We start from the raw sequence: 20,431 nt of genomic DNA on the forward strand, positions 1-20,431 counted from the left end.
CTGCTAACAATGGGACGATGGCGCACTATCACCATTGTCAAGCTCCCCTACTATTTACGAACTTTCATCGATGGGAGGAGTCCCGATAGAAGGGAGATCACTTAAATAGATATGCTTGGTACAAGACACCAAGTGATTAAGCTAGAGCTCATTCAAGAGAGGGACTCCATAATGGTTCAAGGCTTCAAAGAAGCAAAATGCTCTCAAAGAAAAACCCTAGAAAAAAAGGCTCAAGACCTAGGGATTTGAAATTTTTCAATGGTGATAAGTATTCATAAAGTCAAAGCCCGGGAGAAAAGGTTTCTCATAATCTACTTCAATAATTCCTAAGATCATACTACCTTCAAGGAAGTCCTCAAGTTGAGGGGAAAATACACTAGGGTTTCCCTCTTGGAGCAACACCTAGGGTGAAAGATTTTATGGATAAAATTTGAGTGGATGCCTACTAAGCTTGAACAGTAGGGAGAGTAGACCCTAAGCTTGATGTTTAGGCTCTCAAATCACCAAAAAGCCTCCTCCCTAAAATTTTGTTGCAAGCCCTAGATTTTCGCCCTAGCCTCCAAAGGACCGATTTTAGGGGAGAAAATTTAGGATTGATCACCAGTGACTTGGACTATTGCCTTGTCCTTTAGGCATGTGGAGTGAAGGATGAAATAGATAAACTAGATCCTTTCTAAGGAGGCTAAAAATTGATGCCTTAGGTATCAACCATTAGCATTTACCCACTTCAAAAGAAAATGGAGTTTGATGGAGAGATTTAAGATTTCCTCCACTAGGAACATTCATTACATGTTGTACAATGAATAACATATGCAATACTCAACTAGATAGCCTTTCAAAAACGATTTTCAACATTTAGGGCACAAAGTAGCATAACCTAGAAGCAACAATTCCATACATTAAACAATTTCAAAATAAAAATTCTTTAGCAATAAGCACCTACAAGACAACATGTAGTATATCCATCCATTATCCAAAGAAGTAGCTCCAAAGACAATCAAAAATAGCGTCCAAATATGGAAATGCATCCAAATGATCTCATATAACCATGAAGGAACAAGTGTCAAAATCCTCTAAGAGGTCGAATTCCAAGTGTGATGATGATGAGAGATTAAATGAGGTCTCTCATATTTATACGTGTCCAATCAGGTCTAATTTTAGCCTAAAGCTCCTCTTAGTTGGCAAATGATGGGGCAAAACTAATTATGGTTGCGAGCCAACCACATAGCCAAGCCAAGGTGAAATCATAAAACTTAACCCACAAGAGGGTCAAATGTTGACGTCATCATAGTGTGGGCCTCTTGGAGCATGCGTTGAGCTCCCTTTGTGCCATACTGAGTCAAGAGGGCTCCAAAAATCATCTTCTAGGAGTTGGCCCCTAGATATCCATGCAAATCATCATGTGGATCCCAGGTTTGTGTTTAGGGCACAAAATGGGTCTCATGGGTCTCCAGGTGATCAAATAGCCTAATTCTACTCCAATGTTGAGGGCTCAAACTATGGTGCTAACCCTCCCATGTTTGAAACAACCTCATCAGGGCCTTGGATCAACTACCAAACCATAAGTGCACTACTAAGGAGGTTGGGGGCATATTGGTCCAAGTACATCTCACATGAATAATGGGGCAAAGCGTAGACTATTGGGGTGTTGTAGGTGCCCATGGAATGGAGTGATGATCTGCAAGTAACAAGGGTCCCATGGCTCTCAACGCTTCACATAAAGGGTGTCATATGCTCCTCTAGTGGACTTGGGCCCTAGTTAAGTTGCCCAACCCATGATGAAAACCACTTGTCAATCACACATAATGTCCAGTGTTGGATCTTCACCATTAGGCACAATTAATCAATAGTGCATCTAAGTGTACCAAGCTTGTCAGTCAAGGGAAAATTGAGACTTCGTATGGAGCTTCTCTTCCAAAATTGGGGTTTTGATCTCATAATAGTGTTACCTCCCTAGGTAGGAGTGGCTAATAGATGACCCTATTAGGTGTTCCCGACCTGTAAGAGGAAAGATATGTCCCTGGTACATCATTCAATCAATAGATGGTATATGAATAATGATGAATGGATGGGGTTAAAGGGGTATCAGGGCCAAATACCATAGATACAAGGTTAGCAATAATGAGTAACACCACATATTGGGTATACAAATGCGAGGAGGGAGCAATCGTAATCAGATGATTTACTTTAGCCTTTGTTTTTCTACTCTTCTTTACTTTCCTTTTTTTCCTAATTTTCTTTGTATTACTACTCGAAGCTCTAGGAAATGGGAGCATGTTATGGATGATGTAAAGTAGTTATTACCCCATTAACGTGGGGTGTTCATTGCCCACCAAGAGTTGGGACGAGCATGGGTTCCTTTAATGATGTGAGGGTCACTCATGGGCCCTAAGAACCAAGGTGATGGCCATAATGATAAGGGATAAAGCTCATGTTTGGCTTTTGCCTACATGCTATATTAAATGTCCCGATCATCTTTTGCATTTTATGATTTTCTTTTCTTTTGTTTCTTGCTTGTGGCCATGATCTGCTTTTAACTTTCTTCTAGTTGCATCAACCTCCGCAGCAATGTTTCCAAGCCTGACCAAGATATGTGAACAAGGGGAGGGGTGTCCCAGTGCCTTGTGGACCTAGTGATCATGTGGACCAAGAGAAGGGAGATGGTGAAATAGGGCTTGTAATGTGTGGAGGGGAGTGAAAAATGTGGAACGGGAAAATGGGGCCACACTACCAAAATCAAGGTTTCCCAATTAGTGCCCTTCCTAAAGCCATAGGCCAATACGGGAGATCCCACAGGACTAGGATTGAAGATTGACCCCCCATGTAAGGTGAGGGAACAAAACCACAGTCATAGTCCTTCCTTCTTCCAAGTCACCTAATAACTAAGTTACCAAGATTCAAATACGGATTCAGATATGAATACAAATCCGGATCCAAATCCGCTAGATTTTTGAAAATCCAGGATCTGGATACGGTGAGGATACATCAAGTACAACAAATATAACAATATTTTTTAAATTTAAAAAACACTTTTAGAGTTCAAAAATCAAATCCATTTATAAATCACAACATTTAGAACTGAAGTCATTAGATATTTTATAAATATGAAGTTCGACAAACTGAAATGATGCATCCTCCCTCATACAAAAAGGACAATATCATAAATGACAATAGTAAGTACGAAAACGAGTGTATCATCCATGATCAGTCTACGAATTCATGGACATCGACAAACTTAAGTGTGGTCGGCTAGAAAATTTGGGTCTTTTTTGAGACTCTTGTCCAACTAATGGGGTCGTGTTGCTTTAGCGTTCTACTTGGCGAATCATTGTTTGTTGTTGTCTGAAACGTCTCTATTGTTGTCTAAACTTTAGCAAGGTGGGATCGACAAACTCATGGAACAATGCAAGCAGGGTCCACTTCATCATATTAACCACCAAACGAAACCTAAAATCTAAAAGTTGCATTGCAATTAGGTTCAAATCCGTGGCAAGGTCGGATTTCCTTACAAGATTCGTTTCCCTTTTGTGGGATTTGTTTCCTCAACACGACATCCGTTTCCACCATGCAGGATTTGTTTCCACCAAATCGTGATCTGCCACATGGCCATTTCCTGCACGGATCCAAGTGGATCCGGATCCACGAATCCTGGACCCCCCTATGCTAGATCTAGTAACTTAGCCTAATAATCCATATCCAAAGTGCCCAATAACAAACAAGCATAAGCACTCAATAGCATAATGAAAAACATACCTTTTGGGTCAGATTGCCCACCTTCTGACATATGCTCTTCACAAATGGGCGAGGAAACATAAAATTGATACAGGGAGCAAAGATGAAGTGGCACATCACATCGGCTACAAGGTGGCTCTTAGGGGTTGTTCGCTGCCAACTGGAAGAAGATGAATAGGAGAAAGGATCTCCTTACGGTACCCACTTTTGGTGGGCAATAAAGCCCATTGTCATAATTGACGGGTTGCCTCGTGTCAAAAAGGGATTGATATTAGTGATTTTTAACTAATGGTTTCTCCCATGGAGACTCATTTATACCATCGTGAAGATTCACACATGCTTAAATTTTTAGGTAGCAAGTTGCAATCGTTTGAGCATGTCTAAACTCCATTTAGCATATATTTGACACTTGAGCAAACAAGACCTTATTTCACAACGATATTTCATATTCCTAAGCTATAGAGCTTCTTCTTCCAGAGTCTCAAGATACTCAACATCTAATATGGGCTTAATCAATCCATCATTGTAGCATTGACGATTTATGAATGTCTTTTAGACTAGCACATGGTCACATGTTTATGCTATTCAAGGGCTGATGGTAGGATAGATTCTTGAGCGAGTCAGACATATATACAAGTACATCTAATGGATAGTGCTTTTAGTGGAGCAGACACCCCATAGTTGCAAGTCAATACATTATTAGAGAAAGTATGGGAGGTCAAAGACCCCCAAAGGATATGTTCAGGATAATTACATATTTGAGTTACCCAATTGGGAGGTTTGCATATGGTTCGAATTTCAACTAAATCTAAGAGAACGAATTTTGGTCAATTTTTAGCAGTGTTAATAACAAAGTGACTAGACTTTTAAATGCCAAATATGGCATATAGTAGTACTATCAAATTTCAAACCATTAGGAGCCCTTAAAAATTTTAAGGACAGATTGTGGTTATGCATTGTTGAGAGGGTACTTATCGGGCCAACATATCATAAAGTTTCATTTGGGAAACTCTCATGAGAGCTAACTTAGTGTGCCTTGCTATGAAATTTACTCCCCCTGTCTCAAGCCTTGTTCACTGCTTTTTTAGAAAATTCAAGAATCCGAGAATTAAAAATGATCCCTAGGTAATTCAATGTTGCACCACCAATTTGTCAGCGTATCACCTTGATGGGTTATCCATTATCCACCTTCCTTCTAGCTTTGCTCAATCAGGTTATCACAACCCTAACAGAAATGTTGTAAAAACGAATGAACCCACATGGAAAATCAATAAGATCGTGTCAATTGCTCACTCCTTAGTTCCTTGTCACAACCTTTCCCTATATTTGATCGAACTGGACCCCGATCCCAACCGAGCTAGTGAATCGTTCTTGTCTCTTGAAACCAATTATGAAGTGTTGGATGGCACCAGAGGAATTAGGAGGATGTTCCCTATGTTAGCAAATAAAAGCCATAATTCCATGGGGTTCTCTCATCATGTGTAGGAATAACAACCATGGTTTTAATTTTGTCCTAAAACCTTACTCACCCCTTTGAGAGCCAATTCTTATTTGCACATATTCTTTTAGCATTAATCGGTGCTTACTTTATGAGTTGACTTTAGACCAAGATGGGGCAGAGTATGAAGAAAGCTTCCTTGCAATTTTCTGAAGCCTTGAGTTGCCACCTTTTCCTATTAGATACTGGACCCTACCTGAGAGGCCTCATTACTAATTTTAAGTGTCTTTCCCTCCTGAATTTAGACCTAGCAGCCATATTTTTCCAAGAGTATGTGTTCCAAATTCTCACTTGTTCCTGTGATCTAAAGAAATTCTCGCCTTTCGAAATACGTGGGCCCTATTTTAAGCATGAAAAAAATGCACTACGAAAAGAAATCGTCCATGCACAAGTATATTCCCTCTCATAAGTGGCTATTATGGAAGGAAGGTGAGATTTTGGAGTAGTTTCTTCATGCACACATTACATTCAGTCAAAAGAGGAGTGTTATACTTGGAAACTACTATTTTTATTCAACTTCTATTTTCCAATATTCCCCTGACCTCATTCTCTCCTTCTATATAGTGTACAAGCATTGAAGGGGCAAAGAATTCTACTTTCATGAGTGAACAGAGCAGCAGGACTTATTGGTTATTGCCTTGCACCATTCCTTGATTATCCTTTTCTTGAGAGTGTGACATCAAGATCTAGCATTGATAACATATGACAGTTGGGTTTGAGTTTACAGTATTGTAGTTGTACCTATCATATAAGTTGAAGTGCATTGCATGCAAAAACAGAAACAAGCTTGTTACCTGTTTACTGTATATCTGTCCAAAAAAACAGTCCAGTTCAAAACCGGCTGGGCCATAATGTTCATCATATAGATCAACAAAAAGAGGACCTGTTTTCATCCTGCTTTAAGATAATAGACAAAAAAATATATGATGTTTACATATTCATGTTCCCTGTATACCTCAGAAGAACGGAATTAAAAAAAGCAAAAAGAGAAATTTTGCCATTTTTTAATTTTGTGCAGCTAGGTCTATAAATGGCCTGTGGTAAAACTGAAAGGCTGATGCTTCATGCTGCTCTTGAATGTGCCACAAGTCCTCTTCCATGTTTAGACCTTCTTTAGAGAGCCTATCTGCCTGTTAATGTCCATGCGTTGTAAGCATTCTTATCTTTATTTTATCAATTTTCTGTAAGATAACCGCTTTCCGTGAATTATTTCAGTGTTTAAGGACAGATTCAGCATGTAGTTTTTCATATTCAGTTGGTGAATTTTTAGGACAGCAAGTGTTTGTCTCAATTTTAAATGTTACTTATCAGAGTTTGACTTATAGTGGACTCTAAGAATTATTCAGGGGTAACCCTCTGAATCCAGCAAGCACTAACTTCATAGGGAGAGGAAATAAGCAAGGTGACAGTGCCTTCTTTCCTAATGTTATCCAGAATCTCTAGAGCTTTGTAGGGTGGAATTTTCAGGGGATAACAGCCCCAATGATTCAGATATGACTTTATTCTGTTATTTTGGCACTTTTATTTCAGTAGATCTGAAGCAGAAAACTTTAATATACGCAGAAATTATATATAAATATTTTATTAAGGAGATGAAATTACAGATGATGTCTTTTACAATGGGGTTGCCTGGCTTAAATACTGCCACGGGCACCCTTTGGGGAAAGGGCATGATCTTATGATCGTGCCCTTTCGTCTAATTAATCCTAAAATTAAATGATAAATCTAAAATTAAAGACTAACTAATTTTTTACATAACATTGCCTTCCTCTCGAAAGAATGCTTTGTCCTCAAAGCATAAGTAACAACGGATGTTGTTGAAGGATGATTCATTCTCCCAGAAAGCGTCTTCTTCGAGTAAGTCCTTCCACTTGATCAGATATTCTAAGATGATCAAGGTCGCACACTTTAAAAGGTCTTGGATTAATCTCTCAAGTTCCGTTTTTTGGTGATGTGGATATCGGTATGGCTTGATGTTGACAGGGTCTGACCCTGCCTTGACTTCTATTGTATGCTCAATTTCCCTATTAGGTGGCATCTTCATAGGTAGGTCTTGAAATACTTTTTCATGCTTACGAATCAAATCTTGTATCTCTGGTGACTCTTCTCTGGTCATATTTGCAGATAACATCTCTAACTGGTGACATTGTACTACATAAGCGGGTGCTCCTTTTCGAGTTAGTTTCATCATCTGAGATGATGATACAACTTGATTTTCTGGTGCTTGGAATCCATGTAGCTTGTACTTCTGACCTCCCCATTTGAATTTTATAAATTGTACTTGATAGTTGGCGGCATAAGTAGCTAAAGTTCGTAACCATTGGATACCTAAGACTACATCTACTCCTCCTAACGGTACCGTGAAGAATGGAGACTCTAGATTAAAGTCTTGAATCTGCAAATTGACCTTATGGCATTTCCCTACCTTTTCAATCTTCTTACCATTAGCTAACATCACTTTCATGTTTGGTAAGGGAAACGAAAAGATATTGAGTCTCTTTGCCACGGTTGCATCTAAAAAATTGTGTGTGCTTCCAGAGTCGACGAGAACCACTACATTGTTCTTCTTTATGTGTCCTTTTAACTTTAAAGTCTGAGGTTGTGATATACCTGTCATAGCTGATAATGATACTTGTGGAATACTTCCATCATCTAGTTCTGGTGAGAATTCTGGGGCGTCTTTTGTGTCTTCTACGTCATAATCTTCACTGTTTGAATCATTGTTTGCTTCACAATTATATAGGTTCTTTGGTTCTTTTCCTTTAGCACATCTATGTTTGGGGTCCCACTTCTCACCACAGCGTTTACATTTACCCTCTTTTATCCTTTGCATTTCCACATTAGATTTTTCATCTTCACGACGATGTGGTGGAACATATCTTGTATTATTTGAGTCCACATACTGAGGTATCCTTCGTCTTGCATAAGCTTTTTCCGCTGTTGACCAAAATATTGGTTCGGATTTCTTTTCCGCTGTTTTTGCTTTTCGTCTTGCTACTTCTATAGATGTAATGTCATGCATCTCAAGTTCTTCTTGTAAATGGGTTTTGAGTCCCGAGATGTATGACCGAATTAGACGAGATTCTGATAACCCAGGTACTCGTGTTACTAAGGTCTCCCATTCTTGAGTGTATTCATCGACACTTCCTTTTTGTCGTAGTTTGATGAGTTTTGAAAAGAATTCTTCTTCCTTTACACCTTGGAATCTTTTGAAGAATGCATCTTTAAATTTCCTCCCGCTAATGCCATGTGTTATCTTTTTCCACCACATATACCAGTTATATGCTTCTCCCTCCATTTTCATGGATGCATGTCTGAGTTTTTCGTCATCGTCAGTGATGTCATATATCTCAAAGTATTCTTCTGCTTTATTTATCCATGCAACATTGTTTTTTTCGTTTCCATCGAATTTAGGCATCTCGACTTTTGCCCGTCGCTGGTATGTTGCTACTGGTTGAGCGAAAAAAGGGTGTTGATTGGTAAAGTTATCCCAGAGTTGCTTGTTTGTAAAGGTTGTGTTACTTGCTTCTTGGTGGGGTGTCGCTGATTTTTTTGGGGATTCAACTTTGTCATGAGAGTCTGTGGACTTAGTTGAATCTGACGAGATGTGTTCTTGATTCTCTTCACCTTCTTTTAGTAGTTGTTCGGGTGTACAATTCGACCTTTTACACAGACTTTTCAGCATTGATAAGACCTCTCTGATCCCCGCTTCTGTCTGGACATGGTAATTTTCCATCTTTATTTCTATTCGATTCGTCGTATCTTGAAGATTTTTGATTTTGTCTGCTTGCTCCCCAAGCTTGCTCTCGACTTCATTTAATCTTTTACTGACCTCGTCGTGGTTGTTATTTATCTTATGCTCTGCATCAATCAATTTTTTCTGGAAATCCGCCATTGTCATTGTCGACATTGAGCGGGTTTGCGGGGGCGTGTATTTATTTGCCAGCGAAAATATTTTCCCTCCTTTTTTTTAGCTAAAATAAATTTTATACATATAAATTTTAATTAATTAAAATAAATTTAATTAATTAAATTAACATATATATATAACTTTTAATTAATTAAATTATATATATATAACTTTTTAATTAATTAAAATAATTCTAATTAATTAAATTAACTTTATATATATATATATAAAACTTATAACTAAATTATGTATTTTACATATAACATAAAATATAATTATATATAAATGTTTATATATAAAATATAATTATATATATATATATATATATATATATATGTTATATATAATATATATAAATTAACGTTATATAAATGTTTATATATAAAATATAATTATATATATATATATATGTTATATATAATATATATAAATTAACGTTATATAAATGTTTATATATAAAATATAATTATATAACGTTATATAAATGTTTATATATAAAAATAATATATATATATATATATATATATATATATAAATTAACGTTATAATAAATGTTTCACGTTATATTTACTTTTTATATATAACATAAACGTATGGACAGTCACGTCTTTTCCTCACTGTTCTGAAACTTATCGAACACGTTATAATTATGTTATATATACCATTAATTTCTGAACACGTCAATTAACGGAGCCCTTTGACTTTATCCAAAAAATTGTATGGAATAACACCGCAGGCTGGCGATTAGTTATAATTATTTTTTGTATATATCATTAAACTCTGAACAGTCACGTTGATTTAACGGACCCTTTTGACTTATTCGAAAAAATCGTATGGAATAACACCGCAGGCTGGCAATTATATCGAATATCGAATATCACCGTAACCGCAGGCTGGCTACGGTCGATGGTGGTGTATGGGACGGTGGTGTATGGGACAGACGCAGCGGGGACGGGGGACACGGACAGTAATTTTAACGGCTGGCTACGGTCGAAGGTGAAGTCTGTGGGCAGCGGACGGACGGCAGGCTGTGGAATTTAGATGGTGGGCACAGTTGGATGGCAGAACGAACTGCTCCGATACCAGATGAAGCAGACAACTTTAATATATGCAGAAATTATATATAAATATTTTATTAAGGAGATGAAATTACAGATGATGTCTTTTACAATGGGGTTTCCTGGCTTAAATACTGCCACAGGCACCCTTTGGGGAAAGGGCATGATCTTATGATCGTGCCCTTTCGTCTAATTAATCCTAAAATTAAATGATAAATCTAAAATTAAAGACTAACTAATTTTTTACATAACAAGATCACATGCCTGTTATGTTTGCAGAAAAAACTAAATACCACTGCTTATTTTTATTTCAGCACATTAATTTTCTAGCAGTGTATTTTTCAAATTGCTGTGACTTATATACTTGAGGGAATTTCTGCTGATGTTGGTTTCTCTATTTATACACAATTCTTGCAATTATGATGGATTGTGTTTATTACTGTTATTTGCATTTAGTGTTTTTCAGTAGAACACTGTTTGTTTGTGCATACTGATAATACTTTTCATCCACAATGTTTTTCTTAAAATTGGTTGCGAAAAACTTTGGCCAAAAGCCCAGGCTTCAAATTGACTCTGGAAATATGTGGCCAAGACTAAAATCAGACAAGATCTGATAAAAGGTGTGCTAAAGGCCAGTATCACACAAGCTCTGAAACCAATGTAATGAACCAAAATGGTTCATATATGAAAGATCCATCATCAACAGGACAATAATGAGAAATCCATAGAGAATATATAGAATGTGTTGAATATATATAGACAATTACAATAGCAAATGATGATGTGTGTAAGTATAAATTTAATGCCCACATAGTTGAATAGGCATGTCTTTCAGACATGTGAGCTTTCGTTATTTAATATTATTATTATTAAAGGTCTACTTACGTTTGTTACATTTCACACACATAATTTGCCACTCTCACAGATTATTTCTAGTGACGCCTTGCATTAAAATAAACTGTGTTTCTTCAAAGATACAATTCTACATTTACAAGGCCGATGTCCATCAAAAATTAATTGTTATTTTCATTAATAATTGTTATCCTTTCATGAGTCATGTTCTAGATAATGTACAAATAGCATAGTTTAGATTGCTTTTAGCAGAAATGCAAATATTAGCTAACATTTCATGAAAGCCATGTTTTAGATATTAAAGGCCATACACACTTTTTCTCATTGGGGGATACCCATAGTTACAATATCAAATGCTACCTGCTCTCTCATTCAAAATACTGCATCAAAACCTTCAGTATGTTTTCCAATCGGATGATAAATTTCAGTGTTTGTGTAAAAATGTAAATATATTATAATAATTGAGAGTACTCAAGGAAGAGATACTATTATAAAGACTTGAGTAACTCCAAACTTACAGCTCCAGCAGAGGCATATGTGCGGTGATCCTCAAAATGAATTCTCAGTGATGTCATATTAATGGCAGGCAACTTCAGTTTGAACATTTCATCTTTTTTACCAACACTCTACATTGCCAATAAACAGAAGCGTATACAAAATAAGTTACCTTGAAAATAACTTTACCAAGATGAAAAGACAGAAATTATGGAACAGTACATAAACAAACTACCTCAAAAACACGCAGGAAATCTCCCAGAAACATTTCCTGAGTTACAGCTGATTGATGACTACATGCAAGTAATCTCATTAAATGTTGAATGGCCAGTTCTGACTTCCCGATAACAGCATACCATCTGCCATAAGACAGAATCATGAAAACAAGAAAATGATTTCCAACAAAGCTCAAAGAAGAAGAAAGAGAGATTCCCATTGAAAAATACAACTTAGAGATGCTTACCTTCCAAGATTAAAGTGGACATGGTCTCTGATATAATTCCATCCATCGCCTTCAAATACAGGAAGAACACACATATATGCTCTAATGGCATGTTTCCGCTGTTACATAAATGAAATAAACATGCGGACAAGATCATTGTCTCAAACCTTGCTGATTGTTGCACCTACTACATAGAGAAATGATGACTAGCAAATATGTTAATCATGAAAAAGCCACCTGTCCACATATAGTGTAGCGATTTCCTGCAAGGACAAGATGGAATCCAAATTTCCTAAGCATGCGCGGATTCGCACGCAGATAACAATAGGCTGCCTGCTCCAGCAATATACCTGCACGTAAGCTTGGTTCCTGTAAACATAAGTTAGAACAGGCCACTCTAGAGTCTCCAGTCATCAAATATTGTTCACATCCACTTTATTCCTTCAGAAAGGTTATCTTCATCTACCTCACTAGAGATACGGAAGTAGACATTGGCAGCCTCCTTGAATTGCCCCCTAGCTTTGTGCAATTCCGACCACCAAAGTGCACATCTTGTGGCATATCTCTGACCTGAGGCACCTATTTTCTGCATTTAATATTACTTAACAACATCAGCTACTCAATGCTTGAAAGATGAATCTAAAGGAAACAAAACCAAAGGCATCAGGGATTACAGACAATGTACCATGAAGAAGATAAAAGACATTCTAACATATATATATATATATATACACTTCCAGTTTGATTCAGAGTTAAATGTATATATGCATATTCATATATCCAGTTTGATTCAGAGTTAAGTGTGTGCGTGTGTGTGTGTATATACACACAGACACTTCCAGTTTGATTCAGAGTGATTACATACTATAAACTAAGTTAAATCTCTCTCACTAGGGGGCAAAATGATCTGGATGCATGGGCTACTACTGAGCAAGGTGACAGCAAGGATGCACATATAGACGTGACTGTCAACAAAATCTAGGGTTCAAACAGCATACAACCACACAAGTGGTCAATCCAGAGAGGGGTGGGTACTCAGGAAATGTTCTGGACGCAAGTTTAGTTTAATTGGATACTATGGCCTCTGACACGAAAAAAAAAAAAAAAAAATATGTACAACAGCTGCAGACACAGGGATAGGTCTAGGTAAGGGTGTAAAATTTAAATGCAGTTGAGGGTTTGATTGTAGCAAATCCCACCTCCACATACATGGGTTCTGCTATAGATGAGCAATTTCGTACGACTGATGGTGGGTTTCTGTATTCAGTCGGTTTGATTGGTGTTGCAGAGCAGTCTTTCTCTTGGGATCGAGCTGGACATGGTATTGAAGGAACAGACAATTGATCCCATAGGAAAAGCCAACCTTGTGAAACATATATTCCATGATACATTGCCCTTTAATGTTCTAGGAGCGATGGGTTTGTCAAAGCAGTGGTTCATTCTCTGAATGCCAATTTTACATGGTATTGAAGGAACACACAATTGATCCCATAGGAGAAGCCAATCTTGAGAAACATATCTTCTATAATACATTGCCCTTTAATGTTCTAGGAGTGATGGGTTTGTCAAAGAAGTAGCTCATTCTCTAAATGCAAAGTTTACAGGAATTGAGATTTCTAGATTGAGCACAAGCAAGCAAGAGTGGCCTCCTCTTCCTTCAAAGGTGCCAGGCCAAGGAAAATAACTCACGAATTTGATATAATTTGCATTAATGTAAACAGCATTATATAACATGAAGAGCTGTGACCTTTGACAAATAGGTGTCAAACATTCCCCCCTTTCTCCCACCCCTAATCTGAAGGTGTTTTTTGTGAGTCCAAGCATCATTTTGAATCTTTCAAACTTTTCTCTTCCAAGCGAGGTTGCTTGGGAGCGGGAGCGGAAGCATGATTTTCAAAAGCTCCCAGTTAGGGTGCGAAATTTTATATAATACATATTTTTATATATTTTCATGAATATATGTCAACAAAAGCATGTAAAATGATGAATTAGATATAAAAAACATAAAAACATGGATTGAACCATATAACATCAATCATCTAGAAGTTGTAATCTTCATCAACAACGTCTACAAGTTAGTAACATACAACATATCGAGTCTCATGATTCATCAATCTTAAATTTTCAAGATTTCAAAATTTGATATGTAACATTTATCGTCATTGATCACTAAAGTTGTAACTTGTACATGTAACCATTACCATTACCAAGTAACCAAACAATAACAAAGAATATCTAACACGAAATGAAATGTTTCAACTTTCAACTATCACAAAGCATCATATCCATAATTCATTACCAGTTAGTTATAATTGCCAACTTCAAACTTCATACTTAAATTGTCATATATTGTTTATAAAAATTATCATAATAAATATGAAAGTGTCAACAGTTATAAAAACTACTAGAAACTAGAAAAGACAAGTATATGTCTCTCCCTCTCTACATTATTTAATTTCAAGCTGGGATCAGACCTTCCAACTTAGTCCTGATGATGAACCACATTGGGTGGTTCGAAACGCGTCAACCCAACAATTTCAATGTTATTTTTACTGAAAGACTTCCTGAATACAATATGGATCACAAAAGCTTAAATTCAGATATTACAACCATGCAAGGTAACGCCATTGCAATTAATGTTCATCTTTTTGGACTTGTAGGTTTCCAAGATGAAGATTGATCTAACTTTTTTGAAAAGATGTAGAGATTCCTCTGTTATTCCTACATCTGTTACAAATTGATTTCTCTCCCTCTACATTATTTAATTTCAAGTTGGGATTAGACTTTCCATCTTAGTCCTGATGATGAACCACATTGGGTGGTTCGAAACACATCGACGCAACAATTTCAATGTGATTTTTACTGAAAGATTTCCTGAATACAATATGGATCACAGACACTTAAATTCAGATATTACAATCCTGCACAGTAAGGCCATTGCAATTAAAGTTCATCTTTTTGAATGAATACGCATGTAGGTTTCCAAGATGAAGTCTAATTTGGCTTTTTCGAAAAGACGTAGAGATTTGCTTATTGTTTCTACCTCTGTTACAAATCGATTTTATCTCCCTCTCTACATTATTTAATTTCAAGCTGGGATCAGACTTTCCATCTTAGTCCTAATGTTGAACCACACTGGGTGGTTCGAAATGCTTCAACCAAATAATTTCAATGTGAGTTTTACTTAAAGATTTCATGAATACAATATGGATCAGAAAAGCTTAAATTTAAATATTACAACCCTGCACAATAAGGCCATTACAATTAAAGTTCATATTTTTGAACGAATACGCATGCAGGTTTCCAGGATGAATTTTGATCTGGCTTTTCTGAAAAGATGTAGAGATTCCTTTGTTGTTCCTACCTCCGTTACAAATCGATTTTCTCTCCCTCTCTGCATTATTTAATTTCAAGCTAGGATCAGACTTTCCATCTGAGTCCTGATGATGAAACACACTGGGCAGTTCAAAACGGGTCGACCCAAAAATTTCAATGTGATTTTCAATGAAAAATTTCATGAATACAACACAGATCACAAAAGCTTAAATTCAGATATTACAACCCTGCACAGTAAGGCCATTGCAATTAAAGATCATCTTTTTGAACGAATACGCATGCAAGTTTCCAAGATTAAGTCTGATCTAGCTTTTTTGAAAAGATGTAGAGATTCCTCTGTTGTTCCTGCCTCTGTTACAAATTGATTTTCTCTCCCTCTCTACATTATTTAATTTCAAGTTGGAATCAGAGTTTCCATTTGACTCTTCATGATGAACCACACTGGGTGGTTGGAAACGCGTTGTTGGCCACTGCGTGTCAACTACCCATAGCAGTACACCCCCTTTTTCGCAAAAGGAATAGCGCTTGATCGATGTGTCCGTGCCATTCGACTGTCATCATCAGCCCGATCATGTTATGTTGTAAACCCAATCTGCATGTGTAAATTGTAAATAATCTTAGCAGATCTGAGTCATGTATGTAAATTGCCTAGGCAAACCTAATTTTCTAGTGATAATCTACGTTTCGGAAGGTTTTTTGTCTCATCGATCCATGATCGGCAAAGTTTTCCTTCAGCCTAACCCCAAAGCCGGAATGGATTTTGTCATTAGAATCTTAGGGGAATCCTAGTGTGCTTAGAGTCTATGTAAAAGTAATTTGGAAATAACTCTAACTATATGGTTAGGTTATTACAAATTGCTTGATCTGCTAGATTATAGTTGTGTCACAGAACTGGGTGGTCTATGAGGGTCTATATCAAATGGGATTTCCCCCTTGAGATGTAAAATTGTAAAAGTCATGATGTAAAGTGTCTTGAGGGTTAGAAAATGTTTTAATCCCCTCATAAGTCCTAAATCCTAGGTCCTAGGTGATTTTTCAAAAGGGCTGAGTTCGAAGATCCAATAATAAAAAATAAAATTAAAAAAAATTAAAAAACTAAAAATAACTAAAAATTAAAAAATAAAATAAAATAATAATAAGTCAAAGTTTTGAGAAAATAAATACAAAGTTTTAATTTTTAATATATTAAAATGCATTTAAAATTTTGACGGATGAGATTAAAAGGGATTTTGATCCTCATCGACGGTCGAGTTTAGTTTGACATGGATCACTCGAACTAACCGTTGGGAACTTTTCCTTTAAATAGGGTGTTAGGGGTCATTTGAGATCAGATTGGATCTGAGAGTCTGGTGCTAAAGAAAGCTCTCTTGTAGTCACTTTTTTTGTGCAATAAAGAAAGACTTTGGGGTTGAAAATCTTGCCGGTGTTACTCTTCTGGAAATGTTGTAAAATGCTTATTTTTCTGCATAATTTTATTTTCAGCCATTGATGATAGCTTGATGACGATTGATTCAGGCACGGGTATCTTGTCTGATCTCTGGGGTTTGAATGATAGTTTAGATTCTGAAATATAATGGCAGGTATCTCCATTTGATCTGGATTTCACTATTGTTTTCTCCCTCTATATTAATGGTTGATTTTAAGTTGTGCAGGAAATCCTTTTTTTTAGATTATCGGGCATTCGGGGAAGTTCTCAGCTAAACCAGCCAACTCCCGAATTGCGTTTTCTGAAAGAGCCCAACCAATCTTTGATCCCGGGCTTATCATTCGAAATTTTTTTATTTTTTTTATGAATGCATGAAGGGTTTTGTGAAGTATCTCACATTAAATTTAAATTTTGAAAATATCACTGTGGATTATTGACAAATCTGGCTGATTAAGAGTCGAAAATCTGTAAATATTGTAAATTTTTAACTGGTTTTAGGGCTTTCAGTTTTGTTTCTTGTACATTTTACTTCTGGGTTTTCTGCTTTTTCCATTGCAGGTTGCAAGTCTGAGAAGAAATTTATGTTTGAAGCCAAATCTAGGCCCTGGAGGGTAAGGTCTGGCCTCAGGATCAATTCTTGCAGGTTTTTTGCTGAAGAAATTCGAGAAATCTAGGCCCTGGAGGGTAAGGTCTGGCCTCAGGATCAGTTCTTGCAGGATTTTTGCTGAAGAAATTCGAGACTCTCCAAGCTATCTGTCTGTTGGGGTTTCATTTAAAATTGCTTTTCAGGAATATCAACCAACAATCTTGCAGTCCAAGGGTTTTAAAGTCATTCATTTCCAAATCTGATTTTTTTTTACGAGGATTTCAAGAAATCTGAAGCAAAGCTGATTCAAAAAAAATTCAGGTTTCCTGGAGAATATTTTTTAGGTTCTGGTAAATTTTTTATTGGATGCCCAGTGGGGTTTTATTGCCACAGAAAATCTTCGAAATTTTTAAAATCCCACAGGCTTTGTTGCTGCTTCATTCCACGCTCCACCTGCAAGCATTATGCTAGCAAACTCATTTACGTTGTTATTATCCAGATCCACGCATCAATAGACTTCATTCCCCTCACTGCAAAAAATCCTGTCCCTCGTCACGCAGCTATTCTTGCACTCGATTTTCCATCGATCTGCTGCCCTCCATCCCCATCACGCTGCTGCCATCAAACCTGCGTTTTCTTCATTCAAACTTCCGCTGCCCCTGCATGCCTTGTCCTCTCCACGTCCACGCAGTTGCACATTATCCATCTGATTGCAACCTTCAACTGCCATCGAACCTGCACACGCAGCAAGTCGGCAAACCCATCGACCCTCAGTTTCTCATCCACTGCCTGTCCGCTGCTCCCTTCACTCTTCAAACCTTTCCGTCAAGCAAAGTTTCAGCTCCTCCAATATCCCTGCGTGCCAAATTCTGCAGCCTTCGAATCCACTTCTCCTGCGTCCTGCGCTGTCAAGAAACCCCCGCCGTCGTCCAGCTTCCTGCACATAAGCAATACGCTCATATTTTAATTTGTTTCTTTTATGCAGGTTTTGACTTTTTCAAAAAAAAATTGAGTTACGTTTCATGTTTTAGTTTAAGCTTAGTATAGTTTTGGTTTTATTTAAAAAAAAAAAAATATATATATATATATATATATATATAATAATTTTAAGGAATTCGATTTTCTTTTGTTATGTATTTAATTTGATTAGGTGTTAGAATTAGATTTTTATATATTTTTTACTTTTGATTTTATTTAATTTAGATTTACTTTTTATATTTATTTAACTTTTGATTCTACTTAACTTATATTTAGAATATCAAAAATCATAAAAAAAATCATAAATGATTTATAAAATAACAAGGTTCCTTCTTCATTTTTTTTGGGATCTTAGTTTAGAATAGATTTTAGCTTATTTCTGATTTTTAACTTTAAAATATAAAAAAAAATATATAAAAAGTTCCTTTATGGTTTTAGATTAGATTTTAATTTAGGATTTTAATTTTGTTCTATTTTGATTTTTTATTTTAGAATTTTACAAAATATAAAAATTAAAAAAATATTTTGAAAAAGCTTAACAAAAAATTGAAAATTCATTTTTGGTGGCTTTTGTGGTATCTATGTTCCACTTTTCTATAGTTAAATGCACTTAAATGTTTATTTAAAGTTAGCTATATGAAAGTGGTAATTGATTAGCATTTAAATTGTATGGTTGTTTAATGTATTCAATCTTTAGAAATTTAATTGTTGGATCATTATTAAAGCGTTGAGTTTATTGAATAGCTTATATCGCTTGGGATATTCGATGATAAATGATTGTTTTACATGGTTCATATTTCTGCAACACTTAATAAATAATCATTTAATCATTAAACTCCATAAGGCACTGGTACATTAATTCCTAAAAATCAATCAAGTACTGGTATCGCCTTGCTGTGTCTCCCAACCCAACTGGTCCACAGTGGGTCTTCCTTTGTCCCATAGGGTCTACCCCCCTTAGCCTCGAGAGATGGCTTAAACGGAGAGATCGGGGATCAGGGTGACAGCCCCTGGTCTAAACGTTGTTGTGACAATCTGTGCGACAACACGCGTCGACCCAACAATTTCAATGTGATTTTTACTAAAAGATTTCCTGAATACAGTATGGATCACAGGAGCTTAAATTCATATATTACAACCATGCACAGTAAGGCCATTGCAAATAAAGTTCATCCTTTTGAACGAATACACGTGCAAGCTTCCAAGATGAAGTCTGATCCGGCTTTCCTGAAAAGATGCAGAGATTCCTATGTTGTTCCTACTTCCGTTACAAATCGATTTTCTCTCCCTCTCTACATTATTTAATTTCAAGCTAGGATCAGACTTTCCATCTTAGTCCTGATGATGAGCCACATTGGGTGATTTGAAACGCGCCGACCCAACAATTTGAATGTGATTTTTATTATAAGAGTTCTTGAATACAATATGGATCACAAAAGCTTAAATTCAAATATTACAACCTTGCATGGTAAGGCCATTGCAATTAAAGTTCATATTTTTGAACGTACAGGTTTATAAGATGAAGATTGATCTAGCTTTTTTGAAAAGATGTAGAGATTCCTATGTTGTTCCTATCTCCATTACAAATCGATTTTCTCTCCCTCTACATTATTTAATTTCAAGTTGGGATCAGACTTTCCATCTTAGCCCTGATGATGAACCACACTTGGTGGTTCGAAACGTGTCGACCCAACAATTTCAATGTGACTTTTACTGAATATTTCCTAAATATAATATGGATCACAGAAGCTTAAATTCAAATATTACAACCCTGCACAGTAAGGCCATTGCAATTAAAGTTCATATTTTTTAACGAATACGCGTGCAGGTTTCCAAGACGAAGTTTGATCTGGCTTTTCTGAAAAAATGTAGAGATTCCTCTGTTGTTCCTACCTCCATTACAAATCGATTTTCTCTCCCTCTCTACAATATTTAATTTCAAGTTGGGATTTCCATTTTAATCTTGATGATGAACCACACTGAGTGGTTCAAAAAACGTTGACCCAACAATTTCAATGTGATTTTTACTTAAAGATTTCCTGAATACAATATGGATCACAGAAGCTTAAATTCAGATATTACAACCCTGCGCGGTAAGGCCATTGCAATTAAAGTTCA

The 20,431-nt window shown here is 36.3% G+C and overlaps 1 protein-coding gene across 2 annotated transcripts in view; it reads right to left on the bottom strand.

Annotated features, from left to right (window-relative positions):
* Positions 1–20,431, bottom strand: part of LOC149191950 (Tetratricopeptide repeat (TPR)-like superfamily protein) — a 392,644-nt gene that overhangs the window by 259,309 nt on the left and 112,904 nt on the right. For both annotated transcript variants that reach the window (XM_089404439.1, XM_089404438.1), the window contains exons 13-17: positions 12,454–12,573; positions 12,225–12,356; positions 12,009–12,106; positions 11,781–11,904; positions 11,569–11,676 (exon numbers count right to left, since the gene is read on the bottom strand). In XM_089404439.1, coding sequence (XP_089260565.1) covers positions 11,569–11,676; positions 11,781–11,904; positions 12,009–12,106; positions 12,225–12,356; positions 12,454–12,573 — 582 coding nt within the window. The remainder of the gene's footprint in view (positions 1–11,568; positions 11,677–11,780; positions 11,905–12,008; positions 12,107–12,224; positions 12,357–12,453; positions 12,574–20,431) is intronic.

Source organism: Pinus tabuliformis, chromosome 2_2 (genome assembly GCF_031772625.1).
Source record: "Pinus tabuliformis cultivar Carrire ecotype Pingquan chromosome 2_2, CPIR1, whole genome shotgun sequence".
Classification (NCBI taxonomy): Eukaryota; Viridiplantae; Streptophyta; class Pinopsida; order Pinales; family Pinaceae; genus Pinus; species Pinus tabuliformis.